The sequence below is a fragment of the Eleginops maclovinus genome, chromosome 1, assembly GCF_036324505.1.
Source record: "Eleginops maclovinus isolate JMC-PN-2008 ecotype Puerto Natales chromosome 1, JC_Emac_rtc_rv5, whole genome shotgun sequence".
Taxonomy (NCBI): Eukaryota; Metazoa; Chordata; class Actinopteri; order Perciformes; family Eleginopidae; genus Eleginops; species Eleginops maclovinus.
In genome coordinates this window covers 7,915,417-7,931,624 of record NC_086349.1, presented here as the reverse complement: position 1 = coordinate 7,931,624, position 16,208 = coordinate 7,915,417, and the positions used below count along the sequence as shown (strand labels likewise).

The 16,208-nt window shown below is 39.0% G+C and overlaps 2 protein-coding genes across 2 annotated transcripts in view; one reads left to right on the top strand and one right to left on the bottom strand.

Moving 5' to 3' along the window:
- Positions 1-16,208, bottom strand: part of mtor (mechanistic target of rapamycin kinase) — a 105,176-nt gene that overhangs the window by 45,837 nt on the left and 43,131 nt on the right. Inside the window, 1 exon segment of the mRNA XM_063888124.1 lies at positions 554-629. Within this exon segment, the coding sequence (XP_063744194.1) occupies positions 554-629 (76 nt within the window).
- Positions 12,676-16,135, top strand: angptl7 (angiopoietin-like 7). Its single transcript, XM_063883824.1, has 5 exons — positions 12,676-13,190; positions 14,414-14,514; positions 14,602-14,796; positions 15,046-15,241; positions 15,363-16,135. The coding sequence occupies exons 1-5, from the start codon at positions 12,830-12,832 to the stop codon at positions 15,533-15,535; spliced, it is 1,026 nt and encodes a 341-aa protein (XP_063739894.1). The 5' UTR covers positions 12,676-12,829; the 3' UTR covers positions 15,536-16,135.

Below are 16,208 nucleotides of genomic sequence, written 5' to 3'. Positions count from 1 at the left end.
AACATTACTCACAAACCCATTAGCGATGGAAAGTTAGGATGCACAAAGTAGTGAAGTAGTTTTTAGGTAATACACAGCATGAGCCCATTAGAGTTATTCAAATATGCAAGAAAGTCTAAACTTCCTGTCTGTTTGGACAAGAAGTCCTTAATTCTGCTGCTTGCCCCTGAATACTGATCAGGAAAGCAGATGGTTTTTCCATGTGCTGCACATTAAGCACAGGGTGTTCTGGGGGTATGGGTCTCAAATGGCCCTCATCCCCGTGTGAGTGCGGGTAAAGGATATGCCGGGAAGTAGAGTGTGTGGACAAGACACCACGTCCCACTGAGAAGGTCATTTGACTGAAAATGCATCGTGAAATGCAAAGGTCTAAGGGCTGTTGCTATAGGTACTAATTATGAGCCCTTCTGCAACAGCACCCCTGCGGTGCCAATGTCGCAGTACGTTTGTGTGTGAAAGAAATGTGGGTATGGACACAACCTAAGACCAGGATTACTTTTTTTATGTGAGGCAAAACAATATGACCAAAGAAACCAAACAGAGGAACACTCACCAGCTCTCCAAAATGCTTCATGGCGTACTCCAACACTCCAGATGCGGCTTCTGGCTGCTGCAGTTTATTGTTGATACTGCAAGAAATGGCAAAAACAAAGACAAGCTTTTAGAGGCATTTGAACACAAGAACTTGGAATACAACACTAGAGGACATCAATATTTCAATATATGGAAAATGTATAGATGCAGATACTAATAATAGCATACACAAATAGAGGAATTAACAATAAAGTTGACTTTGACTACTGGGGTTACAAGAAAGCCATTTGTTGAGGCCCAAGCTAAAATCCATATGTAGTTTCCAAAAGCAATTACAAAACACTATGGTACTGTAGACCTGCACATCATCCGATTTCAGAGGACTGTTAATAAAGTGGGTGCTAATAGTATGTCCAATGTCTAACCTTTACAGGGAAGAACACTTTTACAAGCAACAGGGCCAAATCTAACATTGATTGCAACAAAATGTTTTTCCTGCCCAAATTTGTAATGTAATTGTCTTGGCCGTACATGTGTGTTGTCAATGTGCCTTCAAGAAAAGTCTTCAACCCAACAATGAGGCAGTCTTACCATTGCCAAGTAAGTAAACTAATGCCAACACAATGGCTCTACTTAATTCCTATCCCTCTTTTTTTTTGTTTTCCATTAGCAAAAGTTGTAAATAGAACCAGGTACTTTTTTGGTACCACCTTAGGTTTCAACCAAGCGGAGGTAAAGGATTGAAAGCATTGAAGACCTCTGACTGGTCGGAGGGAAGTCCTGTGCAGACTTACCATTGAAAGAAATAGCCTAATACCCTCAAAAGCAACCATCACTTTTATTAACTCAACCCAAGCAAAAAAAAATGGTCGCCTGTTAAGCTACAATTAACAAATGATTAAGTGCAGACGTTTCACTATTTTGGTGCCGATGAACGGATTGATGTCACTGCAGTTTAACATGGCGCCACTTTGTCAATCAGCTGAGAGTCACACCTACATGGATCAAAAGTGGGAAATAAAATGGAGAAATAGAGAATAGCAAAAATGTCAACTGACCCATGAAGTGGAAATTAGGTATAAGAACTCTGTTTCCATGAATTTTGGAAATGTAGAATAAATGTTGCCTCTTTAAGTTAGGTCATGTGGAAAGTAAACGCACCTATTGACATTTGTCACCTTTTAATGACAAATGATGCGTTATCTGTCAAGACACCACAATTCCCGTTTTGTACACCATCCACTAACCTGCACCGCCACCACATCTGGAAACACTTATATACACAGCAAGTCTATTATATTTCCTCAACTTGTGTGCAGCCACGGCCAATACATCTGTAAAATGTAGCGTTTGAACAGAGCTGGTATGCATTGGAGTTCCTGAGGACAGGAGGCGAAAGTTGATGAAGGATACTTGAGAATACATGTCAGAAAAATGATTTGACATAGGGTAGAGGCCAAAGAATGTGATGAAATGGCACAGCAAGTGGTCATGCCAAAGCTCAGGGAGCTGCCGCTGCAAGCCTTCATGATGATGGGTGAAATAACAAAAAATCACAACAGGAGCTGTCTTGTATATACTTGGAAACAGGAGACAATCTGACCACTGGAAATAACTTTGAAAAAGCACTCGTTGACTTCAGGCAATCCATGCTGCAAGTTGCCAATCATGTGCCTTTTATGTGTCCTAAGAAAGACTTAATAGAACTGAGAATCCTTTCCTGATACCAATTCTGGAATCTGAATTTGGATTATTAATGAACACTGCTGCTACAAATCATAAAACCAATACTGGTGCAGTTTTTACAATTTTAAACTTCTGTGGAACTGATTGGAATACATTTCCTATTTCCTATATGTAACATATGTTGCCTTCAAATGAGGATTTGTTTATCGTGATCATGAGAAGTGTCTATGTGAATGCCCCCCTAATGTGGTATACACAACATCAAAAATTGAAATCTTTCATTATTAACTGCACATAATTTCCCATGTATTTGTCCGCTTCCATTATGCCTTTTCTGTATAATGTTTTAACTTGCTTGTTAGCTAAGTAGTTAGAATCCAGTCCAAGCCCACAGGAAATGATTCTGGCGTTGGAGCAGATTTTCATAGTGGCCAAACGTAGGAACTGCAACTTCTGTTTCAGACACGTGATGCCATGGTGCCCAAAATGACTTTTGTGGAGATGTCTGTAAATCAGCGTAATATTATTTTTCGAGAAAAACCAACTTCTCAGTACAAACACTTCAACAATCCTTATGAATTGGGATTCATTATTCCTTTCCATTAATTTGACTGTGCCCAGAATGGTTGGGACTGGAGAATAAGGGATCTGAAAATGCTATATGAGATTAATAAAGGTCCATCTTATCTTAAATTAACATTACAATTGATACACAAGTCACAAGTTGTGTCTGCCTGGCCTTAATCTGACCACTCCAGTTAAAAATCCTGTTTCATATCACGTAAAAGATTTCTGCCAAACCAAACATTAACACAAGATATCTTGTATATCTTTTAGTCTTGTGTGACAATTAATATTGTTCTTTCACAGATTGTAGCATTTGGAATGAATTTCAAAAGAAGGCGGTGTAAGCAAATGATGGAGGGTGTTAAACTTAAAACACGGAATGAAATCGAACTAGACAGAATGTGACAGCATAAAATTTAAAAGTGAGTTTATAGTAAATAAGCTTTTTTTGTTTCTCATAGGGCTTGATAAGGTGCCATGCACGTTTTCAACAACAAATGAATAACTATCCCACAGTATTAAATAAATACAACTACCATCCAGTATTGTGACTCACACTGACACTCACACACAGGTATGTTGTGTATACTTTTTGGATTTAAATCGGACTGAAGAATTAACTTTTGTTGTCAAATAATCAACTGAGAGCATTAAGTGAACAAAGAACTGCAGGGCCTCTATGTCCCATCACACACACAAGCTGCAGAGGTATGCTAAAGCTGCCCAGATGTGGTTTCATCCGAGGAAACAAATCAGAATAAGGGCTTTCTCTCCTGCGGACCCTGGAGATTTCATTGTCCCTCAGCTGAAGCCATCTGGCTGCCAGCTCCGAGCACACAGTCTAAACACATCCAGATGACCAGGCTCACGTAACATCCTACTCGAGTAAAACCTCCGTCAAACTAGTAGCAAGCAAAAAACTTCTTGAAACTCTCTGTCAGGCCTCACTTGCGCAGTATCACTTCCTTTCTGGAACTTTTCTCAGAACTGAAGTGTCTGAAAAGAGCTTGAGTTAAATTTTACAAACATCATGATTTATTAGATCATGCCATGACATTTTAGATAATGTGATGTGCATCAGATTTCTTTGAGGTTGAATTCCAAACCCTGGATGAGGTTAGCATGCAGCTCTTTACCACAGAATACAGGAATACATAATTGAAACACTTTTTTTTGAATGCACATTGCCAGTGAGACTCTATAATGTAAACAAAACATCTTTACAGTGAATTAAATAAAATATTTTACAAGACAAAAGAAGTCCTTATTCCAAATTACAGACAGGACAGCTTGTCTTTCAGCTATGACTGCGAATGAGTATTCCAACTTCTATTACAAAAGCAGAGGACTGCACCATTGCTATTCAAACATCTCTTGAGCAGTAGAGAAAAAAAACAACCAATCACCTTAAGCAGACTATACCAAACTATATGATGCTGACATTAATGAAATGTGTTTTTGGCTTATTTTATTTAGAAAGGTTGATTGACTCTTTGATGGGTATAGGTAGACTCAGTTACAACCTCAACAGAGAGAAGAACATCACTTACACTCTACTATGAGTCTCAAGAGTGTAAGACAAATGATTTATCAAACTGCAAACAGTAAACCCACATGTGTGCTGTGATTTTGATGAATATAATACATTAAGCAATGATTACTTTGGGTCAGAAAGCACCAAGAGAGTAGAAATGGATCTTCTTTTCAAAGCTCTATAAAGAGAATCCAATCCCCTCCACTCCAATAATATAATCCATAATCCCCATCTCAAGTTTTCTGAAGTGGCTTGGCTTTTTCAAATGAGAAGAGAGCATGAACTCAAAGGAAATTGAAGACATTTTCCCCCAGAGAGGGTTAGATATACGTGAATCTCACAGAGGAAAAAAGGGCCTCACTACTGGACTTAATCTAATTTAATTAGGAAGATACCCACTTGATCCGTACTGATTTCTGGGTGCTTTGCTTGCCAAGCGCTGACTCCATTCCTTAATGTTGAACATAAGTTCAAAATGGGAATGGCTATCCAAACACAGCTTAAGTTAAAAATGAACCAAAGTAACTTGAATGGATTTACTCTGTTTTTCCTTTTCTTTTAATCCCGTTAGCATATTTGAGAGTTTGAACGTTTGTTAAAACATCTTATGAATTGTTGGCAAAGGTTATGAACTGATTTACAGCCAGCTACGTAACGGGAGGTTGTCGACGGCCGTGGAAGAAGCTTGAGCTCCATAAGGGTTGGGCAAATAGTCCATTTAGTCCCTTTACATTACAGAAAAAGCTTTACATTATTTGGTTTATGGTTTCATTTAGTTGAATGTTGCTAGTAGCATGAAATAATGCACCATCCTTACAAATCCTTACAATTGCTCCACTGCAGGAAAAGTCAAACTACATGTCTGACACTTCTTTGGACTTTGTGCCTAAAGAGCTGTTCATTCTTAGGGCTGCCAAAATGCAATCAAGAATATTCCCAGGCAGAATGAACCCAACTGTGCAGCACCTTGGGGGACTCATTTCCACTACACAGGGCTCCTCCTAGAATACCGATAAGAAACGTGTGGGGTTAGGGTTTTTTGGGGTTTACCCCAACCAACCGTTGTCTCTGAAACAAATACTTCCAAAAGCCATATGGAACCGGAAAGCCATTTTAAGAAAGTAAGTGTACATTAAGTATAGTACCATTCATTTAAGATGATCTCTTTAAAAGCAGTGGAAGCCTAGAGGAAGAGCCGCTTTATTCATTAATGAAAATGTATTTAAAGTAGATCTGTAAAAAGATTGCAAATGAAACAATTGCTTACATTTGACACATTCAGCATTTTCAAGTATTTAAATAACTTCTATTACATTTAGAAATAACAACTTCATTTTGCAAAATAAATGGTCATCCAAGAAATTAAAAAAAAATACTAAAACAACCCTTCCCCTTAAAAAAATGTGTTGAGGGAAAATGGATTATTTCAAATAATCTTCCTTTGTATATTGTATCACAGTGACCAATGTAGCATGAACTAGCTTTGTTTTCCTTCTTGGTCGGTTTCAAAAAGTTTCACCGACATCCCACTCAGGCATCGGTTATGGGCAATTAGAAGATGATTGACATAAATGGGCCAAAAGATTCCTATTTTTTCAGCTGCTTATTTATTTGAGCAGCATGACTGGGCTTTGAAAGAAAATGATACTGTACTACTGACTGGCGACACGTGAACCAGATTGTTTATGAAAGCAGGGTAAGACAAGGAGGATTTTTTTCTATAAGCCCTTTCCAAACTAGAGATAAATCCTAAGGCAATGAATTTTATCAATGGAAAATAAATTGATGAAAAACGAACAAAAATAGACAAAAAATAAAAGACAATAAAATGTTGGGAGAATTCAAACACCCAACCTTTTGTAAAAATGGGTTATATTTCAAATGTAGCTGCTGGATACTGAAATCTTACATTACTTTTAAACTTCAAAGCCACATCTTTTTGTATTTAAGGCTGAAGCCCAGAGGTACGGAGCTTTGATACATGTTGTGATATTACATGCGCTCCATCTTTCATAAAGACATCAACAGATCATAAATATCTTGTGACACAATCTCAAATGAAGCCTAAAATCTAGGACTAGGAGCAAAATGTTGTCATTATCCAATACAGTTTTTGGCCTCTTTGTCTCATAACTAAATGAGATAAGCATTGAGGCATAAGAAGTAGTTACCTCACCCACTTTGTTCCAGATTGCCTGGAGATGAGTTTGGCTAACGGAGGTTTGAACTCATCTCTGACACCATCTGACTAGCTCTTTGTCTCTTATTTCCCTGAAAATGTCAAGACAAAAAGGTAGTTGTTTCATCACTGAGCAGATGCTGCGGCATGGGGAAACACTTAGCAACCCGTGACAATTTCTTCAAAATGAGCTCTCTCAGTGAAGCTTATCACTAAGCTTAGTGCTTTGGAATGTGGCTTTGCACATAGTAAAATAATCAAATAAAACATAATGAATCTGAATTTTTAATAAGGTTTCTGTTGAAATGTTATATCCTTTATTGCATCATTTCCCAATTATCTGTTATTTTTCTTATTCCTCAACACAGTTTGGAGTGTTAAGGGGCCATTGAGAAATCAGCCGGAGAAACAATTCCACCAATGTTTACCAATGTCTCCTGGGCTCCTCACCTTAAGGTCAAAAGGTTGACAGAACGCAGTGTCTCTAGTGGCCCTCCACAGAAAAATAAAAATCCTGACAGCTACCTCATTGGAATGCTGCTGTTGCCATGTGGACAACGAGATATGTATATGTGTTTTGGAAAGACTTGGCTTTCCGCAGGCAACATATTGACTACATTTTCCAGTGAAATTATCCATTACATATTTCCATTGAAAGATGCCAGTTCTGTGATAGATTTATTCAGATTTGTTCTATTGAAATTGACTCATGCTTTAATTGATTTTTCTTCTAAACAATGGAATTTATGTTCAAACAAAAGGATTGCATCAGTCTTCAAGCAGCAAAATGTGAGCTGTCTGTCAAAAACTGAAAAGTATTTATTTGTATATTTATATTTACTGGTTACACTGTGTTCAAATGAATTGTAGAACCCATACTATGAAAATAAATGCACAGGAAGTCCAACAGAATATAGCTTAATGATATCAAAGTTTTTGCCTTTCAACTAACCTTAACTAATGGTTAGCTTTACTCAAATGCCTGAAATCATGCCGATACCCACAGAGCCAAGAGCACACAATGGAATGCCAAATGGGGTCACAAGTGTTTTTTGTTTTCTGTCCTATTACACAACAACTTTTACATTTCAATGTCACGAAAAGTCTTTTTGAAGAAGTGCCATTTGACCAGCTGTGTTGACACAAAGCGGTATAATCATTCTAAAAGGGATCAAAGCTAATCTGTTTCTTCTTCCCCTGAAGGACTGTGTGTCCCAGCTACTGGTTCGTAGGGTGGTCAGCAGACGGCCGAAACCTGACCTGCATACAGTGCGACAGCAGACGCCGCATGGTAGCCATAACCAGCTTAAGCCACCAGACCTCTTGAACGTCTGCGAGGGCCTGAAGTCTGCCACTCTAAGAGCCAGACACTCTGGTGCATACCGTCTGCTTCATTATTGGAATATGGAACAGTTTATTTAACCCCGATACGTGACCAGGTTTAATTGAATTAAGCAAGTCATTTTCTATTGTATTATTTTGAAATCCGAACCATGGTAACTCAAACATTTGCCTTATGTTTCTGAAATTAGGGTAATATCCACCCCATGTCGATTTTATAATGGCTTAGGGGGAATGTCAGGCATACCATTTCAATTCAAACTGTGTTAATAATCAAGCTAGACTGTGAGTTAATAAGCACCATAAGTATTGGTTTAACAATGGATAATAAATGCAGATTTCTCACAATAAAAAATAAAATGGTTCAATGAAATAAAATAACAATCAAAAAGTCAATCACAGTGAATCCATTTCTAATTTCAATTCTTTGATATGTTATGTTTGTTTTTAAGTAAGCACCTTAAGGAAATATAATCCCTTTAAATAAGCGAAAGGGATAACATCTTTACAATTGAAACGGAGGACCTTCTGTTCGAACAGAGCCGACAGGTGGAAGAGGTTACCGTTAATAAAGATTACGTAATTTAAGTTTTGAGATAGAAGCCCTGGAATCCGCTGGCTCCTGCTTTCACCTCCTGCCTTCCTGTAATTGAACCCATGAGTGCTTCACTGACAGCTTGGCCCCGGTGGTCACTGTTTGATGACAAAAGGGTATTTCCATTGTATTTAGTGACACAAAAGCCGCCTGTGAGAATATTTCGATCGAAAACACTGTTTGGTCAGCTCACACTTATCAAAGATAGATGACAGCTGCGATTAGCACAGAAGGGTGTCCAACTTGTCTTGCAGGGCAAAGGAAAAAAAAACGTTCAATGAAATGTGCAGGCTTCCAGAGGAAGTCGTATAAAAAGGGGGGGCTTTGGTTAAAGTTTAGTAAATACCTCTAATGTTAAGAGGAGCCGAGAATTCTTCACACAGAGAGTGGTGAGACATAGTTAAAAGGGGAAAATGGTGTATAAAGAAGCTGTTTTGAAGGGGAAAACAGCGTGATGCTAAACATATAAAACAGCATCCATCTGGACTTTTCCTGTACTAGCACTGAATGACAGAGTCCAGGAGCAGAGGAAAGTGATGCCACTGGGATGCATTGCTGCTGAGTGAGATGTGACTCATAGAGCAGTTAGGGCAATGACAAAATCCATGAAAGCAAATTATCCACAATTTTCCAAAAGAGCCTGACGCACATCAACGCCCATGACTTAAGATTTTACAGGGAGGTCAACAGGCACTACACACCTTTAAACATTAACATTGTTAGCAAACATCTGCCAATGCAAGAAATATTATTTAGACAGGAGCTAAGGTCAAAATGATAAAAATGTATTAGATTCTATACACTTTTAGCAGCAGAATTGCAAATGTAACTCAATTATATTTAACATATCATAGCAAAGATAGTTATCCTAACTGAAACACCTTTCAATACTTTCTCTCTGGTACATATCATTGGAAGATTTTCAAACATAATGGAAAGGTAAGCGTGGATTTCCAGGAGAGCATTATGTGGTGACCACTTTATTTACCCTGCAATCATCACATTGTGGTTTTACGCAAAGAGAACCACATGAAACTAAGCCACATAAATATTGTGGCCGACGATAGCATTATGGAGAGTTGTTGCCACTTTTTGACAAATGGAGGAAATTCGAGACATGGATCATGTTATGATCTAACCAGTGGCAATTAAAAGCATTGCAACACACTGTACATGAAAGCAACCCATTATGTTGGTATGGAGATGAAAAATGTAATACTATTCCCATATGCACCTTATAAATCCAACAAATACAGGACACTAAAAACATACGTCAACATTTAAACAAAAAAAAAGTGTAAATGGGAAATTGCAGAGCGGTGACCAGAGCAAAATTCCTGGAAAAACAAGCTTAACAAATCCACATTTGTAGTTATGACAGTGAAACCTTTATGTAATAATGGAATTTGTGAACCAGACCACATTTCCCATGATACAAATACGATGCTTAGCAGAACAATGAAAACCGTTTCATTATTTGTTTGATGCCAAACATTAAGCAAGAGGGACAGAAAAGAGTAATGTTTAAAAAACCTAAAACAATGTTTCAGCTTGTGATGTGAAATGATGTAATGATAGGGGAAACGACTTTAGAAGTGTTCATTTTTTCAGTCATATTAAGTTACTGCTTTATTCCGTCAACCCTTCCCGCCCTCAGCTCCTTGTTTTCGCCTCCATTTGTTAAATATTTTCCTGTACAGTACATTGTAGTCTAAATGATTTATAGGCAAGAAATTCATATACATGACATAGCATTAATTGGAATTATGTCTGATTTTGTATATTTACTATTGCTCTTTAATATAGCAGAAGTACTTATTATGGAATTACTTGATTCATCAATAGAAACATTTGTCGTAGACCCGCTTGTAAAAACATTGCATCGTGGCGCTACAACTGTTCAAAGTCTTCTCAACATTTGAAGGAAATTGATGGTGTTTATATGCTTGGACAGATTAGCTCAGGGGTTTTCTTACAGTACATAAATATACTGTACTGGGGTCATTTTTTCTTGTCTATGAATGTGCAATTGCTTTAATACTTACCTTTTCCAGACACTTTATTCCTGTTCATGTGAAGAAGGTAAAAGCCATAAAGTTTAAGCAAAAACTGACAGGAATGTCCTGGTACAGCCATGTCTCAGTTAGTGCTGCTACAAAAAACTCCCTATACTTACTGCATACCCTGGCACTTCATCATGGCAGTTCATCTATTTCGCACGGCAATGATCGGGCATAGGGGGAATCATAAAAGTCATGCATGATCTGCTGTTCCCATGTCCAAAGTAAACGCCCTCTAAAACCCCACAACCTGGCCTAATCTCCAAAGGCTTCTTCTTAGTTGGCAGGGCTGGCAGCTCCTCTGGATGCTGGGATGGGATAGAAATTCCACAGAACGGAGATTCAAGAAATCTCTGATGTCTGACATTGCAAAGGTATAATGTTCACACCCAGGTCAGTGATTGGCATGGTGGAAAATGTTTTTAAAAGTACAGATTACAGAAAAGCAGGTATGGTGCAAACCTTGTTATTAAGTCACGCAAATGTACTCCATTCAGCAGCAGATGGTAAGCGAACACTTTCTGCTACAAGGCTGCTTTGTATGCTCCACTATTGTAGCAGTTCAAATTTGGCACCAACCGCAATGACCACCATGTGCCTATGAGCGTTTCCTTTCAACAATGTACAGTATTAAAATAAACACAGGCTGAATTAGCCCAAGTAACCAGCTACTTACCATTGTACAGAGATCTTTTATACCCAATCCAGACAGACATGGTGACCCAGGTCAAACCTGAATTCATGGTCTATTTCATTGGGTCAACGCGGGTGAAAGGAAAAAGATGTATTCCATGTGCTAAAAGTGACAAAATGTGGAAAAATGTTTCGGCGAAGGGACCATCGTCAGGACAACTTAAAGACCTTTGGAGTTCTAAAGACATAAACAAGGCACCCGTTGAAGAAAGACCCCCAATATGCACCGCATGTGTTGAACTCTACATGCACTCATCTTTATACTCGCATCATATGACAAAGAGCAGCAGTATTATTCACTAGATGGACATCAGTGATTCATTTTGGATTGAAATAACTTTTTTTAGTGAGCAAATTTTCAGTTAAACTTCCCTACATAGAGTCAAGAGTAGAAACAGTTAGATGGATCTTATTTTAATCTTTTCTCAAATAGTGGGGTCACATCCAAATGAAACACGAACATTAATCTATTGTGTTTCCTGTGCTGTCCAATGCTTACAGTACATCATCTTTGTATGTCAATGGTGTCAACGCTATAACACAGAGGAATAAATGCGAGCAGCCACCTGTTATTCATCAAAGCAACACTATCACTTCATACTGTTGTCCTGTGGCTCCAGTGGGTAACAGTATACCCTTGTAACTACTTTTAAAACAGCAGTGCATGTGTGGTCGCAAAATGTCAGTCCTTTAAGCTTGTAGACAGCATTTTTAGACTTTGTTTGCCCTCTCCTGAATAATTATTTCTGCTTAATTGAGACTGTTTAGGCAGAATTTTGCTCTAAAGCCTTTCCCCATTTATCAACACCCTTTTAAAGTGTTACGCTGAAAGGCACTGCGGAAAACATTTCTGTTTCAAAGTCTGCCAAAAAGGGTAGCATCAACAGAACACTTAACCCACATTTAAGAGTGATTAGTGACTCTGAACACCTCTTGGCATGTGAAGACCAAATTTGCTGAAGAAATGCTTAGCCCCAAGGATAGAGTCAAATCTGTCATTAACAGACTAATTTGACTGTGAAGACAGGGAAGATAATTACATACAATGGCAGTTAAGCCTGAAACATTCTTTCAAATGTTGTAACAATTTTTCTTTAAAGAGGAATAACTTTAATCCAGTGCAAGTATTTAAGCGTTTGCTGTTTCACAACATACCAAATGGCTCGTAATTGTAAGTGCATTGAGTTGAATAGCCTTTGTTTTTTGTCCTCAGCCTCTAATTTTGCCCTTCCAGGCAGAGGCAGAAAAAACCCGTACTGCCAGGAAGCCTTCAACACCTGACAAAGAGAGAAAAAACGTGGGCTAAAGCTTCTGTGGAATGAGTGAAAGTAAGATGAGTGGAGAAGTAGGCGGGGGGCCAGGGGGAGGAGGTATGGGAAAGGTCCTCCACCCTGAAGGTAGGAGAGGGTCAGCATGGTGCGTGGAGGGGGGGAGAGGAGGAGGACCTACATACAAAATATTTAAGATGCTCAGGCAGAGGAGGGCTTCACTTAGGAAACTAGACAGAGCCTGGGTGAGGAGCTCCAACTTGACTGGTCAGTCAAATCTTTGGTCCATTTGATATTTCCAGCCAAGACCTTCTACAGGGAGCAACTACTTTTGAGTCAAAAGACTTGAAAACAAGTACTTTTGTATAAGAAATGGCAAAAGTTAATTTGAGCGTAGTAGTTCTTGGGCTCACGCTTCTTCTGTTGGCGGAGACTTGGGCCCAGAATCCCAGGAAGAGACTGGCACCTCCGAAGCCCCCCAAGAATCAGTGCTGCGACGAGGTGCGTTCACTCAAGGTCCAGGTGGCCAATCTGACCAGTATCCTGGACGAGATGAGTCGCAAGCAGGAGACCGACTTGATGAGCGTTGTTAGGCAAATAATGGAGCTGGACAAGCAGAACCGGCAGCAGGAAGCCCGGGTCACGGAGGCGGAGAGCAAGTACTCTGAGATCAACAACCGTGTAGAGATAATGCAGCTACAAACCCTGCAGTCTGCCACACAGACTTCATCAGGTGAGCTTTTGTAGCAGCTGGTAATACAGTATGAAATAAATTACCAGAATTTGTAGTTCTTCTGTTTGATGTCATTACTTCTTTAAAAAAGTAAGGTATTTTTGCTGAATTGTTTTCAAATTAAAAAGTCCAGGGGAGATTTTAAATAAAAATGTTCACACATGGTAAAACTGACCCTGATTCCAGTGCATATTCAGCAACTGGCTTTCTCTCTTAGCCTGTTAAGCAGTTGCTGTTAAATTCAACCTCCAGGTGTTCCCCGGATGGGGAAAGATTTTCCGAATAGTTTGAACTCAAAATGTACCTTTTTTGTACTGACCTGTTCAGCATGTTTTAATTTTACACAAGGAGTTTCTTGCAATTACTAGCTGCAAGAAACTCCTTTCTCATTTGAAAAGCAGACTCAAGTAAATAACAAGCTAAGAAATTCACAAGCTTCCATTTCACTGGAATGTGAGGAAGTAAATTATCTGAAGCACTTTTCAAATACGTTAAATATTTTTGCACACAAGAAACTATATATTTATTCTAGACGTGAAAAACTATAATCAGCCATGTCTATTGCTTGGTTGTCCCAGGAACTATTTTTTGAATTGGTTGCGAGGAATATGACAGTGCTCACACTTATAATAAATCATAATTTTGAAGCTGGAGCCTCATCTGCACGGGTGTCAATAGAGAGCTCCATCAAAGCCAAATGACTCCGACATTCAACTCAACTTTAACACACCACTAATCAGCACTGGCCCCTGCCAGGAGCTTAACCAGGCATGACGTAGTTTATTATTTCAATACCTTAACTCTGTGGTCTAGCAGGACCACATTTATGTCACTGGCACAGGGAACACAGGGGCCTTTTTTAAACTGGAGAAAATTAGAGACAGGAGGGCAGAACAGGAAGGGATGCAAAGATTAGAAGAAGTGGAAGGTTTCCATCTCTTTCTTTCACACAGCCTTTTTAAAGTATTGGGCTCAATGCTCCATAGTGATCTCATAGCCCCATTAATGGCATCACCATACTGCGACTGGAGTCTGAGGAGAACTATGCAAAAATCTGAGCCTTCTGTTTTGATCTATTTTGCTTTTGGCGGGGTAAAGGTCACTTTTTCATCTGCCCAATCACTCAGATATCCATAAAGCTGTTCAAATTTATGACATTCACTCTTTTTATGGACCTGCATATGGTTTTATCATAACTGAAAGGGTTCTTTTTTTTCTTCCAGATGCCATATACGACTGCTCATCCCTGTACAGTAAGAACTACAAGATCTCTGGCGAGTACAAACTTCCTAAAGATGAGTTTCTGGGTACACCGGAGTTGAGTGTAAGTTGTACTTAAGCTTTTTCCTTTTTGCTTTTATTGGTGGAGCATAGTGGGGCATCTGCATAACATTATGGTAAATATTTTCAGGTCTTCTGTGACATGGAAACAAATGGAGGTGGTTGGACTCTGATCCAGAGACGCAAAGTAGGCCTGACATCATTTAACCGTGACTGGAAGGCATACAAAAATGGATTTGGATCCATCCGCGGAGACTTCTGGTTAGGCAATGACAACATCTTCCGTCTAACAAGGCAGCCCAGTGTGCTCAGGGTTGAGTTGGAGGTACGTGTTGGAAAGCACAGCAATTATTACAGCTTGGGCCGAGACACTTAAGAGCACGAATATGCTAATAGAGCACAAACCTTTTAATAGCCAAAAGTGAAAAGGTAAAAACCCAAAACCAGTTTGTTCTAAGGGTATGCAGTGTAAATCAATAATAAATCAAACTAACTTTAGCAGATCAGGCAAACCTTGAAAGCCAATATTCTATAATATCCCTCTCTTAATCATGTTATATGTTTTCCAATGCAGGACTGGGAAGGAGAGACGCGCTACGCCGAATATGGGTTTTTCACTGTGAGTAACGAGCTCAACAGCTACAAGCTCTTCCTTGCCAACTACAGTGGGAACGCTGGCGACTCCCTGCGCTACCACAACAACACCAACTTCAGCACCATGAACAAGGACAATGACAAATGTGTGGACGATTGTGCTTCCCTGCGCAAAGGTACGTTTTTTGGCAAAAAAACCCACAGAAAACTGTCTGGCGTGATTTATAGTAGATGTAACAGATACTGATTCCTTCCCATTAGCATTAAGTTTAATTATTTTCCCGTGTGTCCTTCCAGGTGGTTACTGGTACAACTGCTGCACTGACTCAAACTTGAACGGCGTATTTCACCGCTACGGTCAGCACATAACAAAGAAGCCAGATGGGATCAATTGGTATGGCTGGCACGGGTCCAACTACTCCCTCAAGAAAGTGGAGATGAAGATCCGGCCAGTGGATTTTCAACCATAAGTCCTTCAGCTGTGTGTCCTGGACCAAGATCATACGCATGAATGCTGAGAGATATCACTAATAGATGTTAAACCAAACTGTGGCTTACCCCCTCGACTGCTAGAGAAATGAAAATGTAGTTTGTGATGGTCTGATTGAGTTTCAGTCAAATGAATGTGTAATGTTTTTGCGGTGTTTGATTGTAAATTGTAGTTAATTGTGTATTTATCAGTAAAATATTTTATTTTTAAACAAAGCTTTGATAGATGCTCTTTTACCACTGTCCTGTATGGGTGACTGGATTTTGATTCCTTGTCTCATTTGTCTTGAAAGCACTAGGATGTATGTTTTAGTTCACACAAGCTATTAATGGGTAGTAGCAAGGATCATTCCAGAGTCTGGTTTGAGGTAAATCATTATGGACTGGTAGGAACTGTTTAAAAAGCTCTATGTGTGTTGATGGAATGGGATCAACCACCAAAGGTATTTCCTAAGAATTACGCTGCATTTTATTTTAAAACCCTAACCATTGAAGACAGATATGAGTTATTTGTAAAATGTGTACAGCTCTGTAATTATGTTGTTTTAATGTAAAAGAAAATAAACATATTTTTTAAAAGAAACAAAGCGTATAATACTGGTTATTCAACATGACTCTCTTCACTCCACTGGCTAAATAGCAAAGTTGAAATGT

Coding starts and splice junctions, on each gene's coding strand:
- angptl7 (XM_063883824.1), top strand. CDS start 12,830: ATGGCAAAAGTTAATTTGAGCGTAGTAGTTCTTGGGCTCACGCTTCTT. Junction 13,191..14,413: donor TGCCACACAGACTTCATCAG/GTGAGCTTTTGT, acceptor TTTTTCTTCCAG/ATGCCATATACGACTGCTCA. Junction 15,242..15,362: donor TTGTGCTTCCCTGCGCAAAG/GTACGTTTTTTG, acceptor GTGTCCTTCCAG/GTGGTTACTGGTACAACTGC.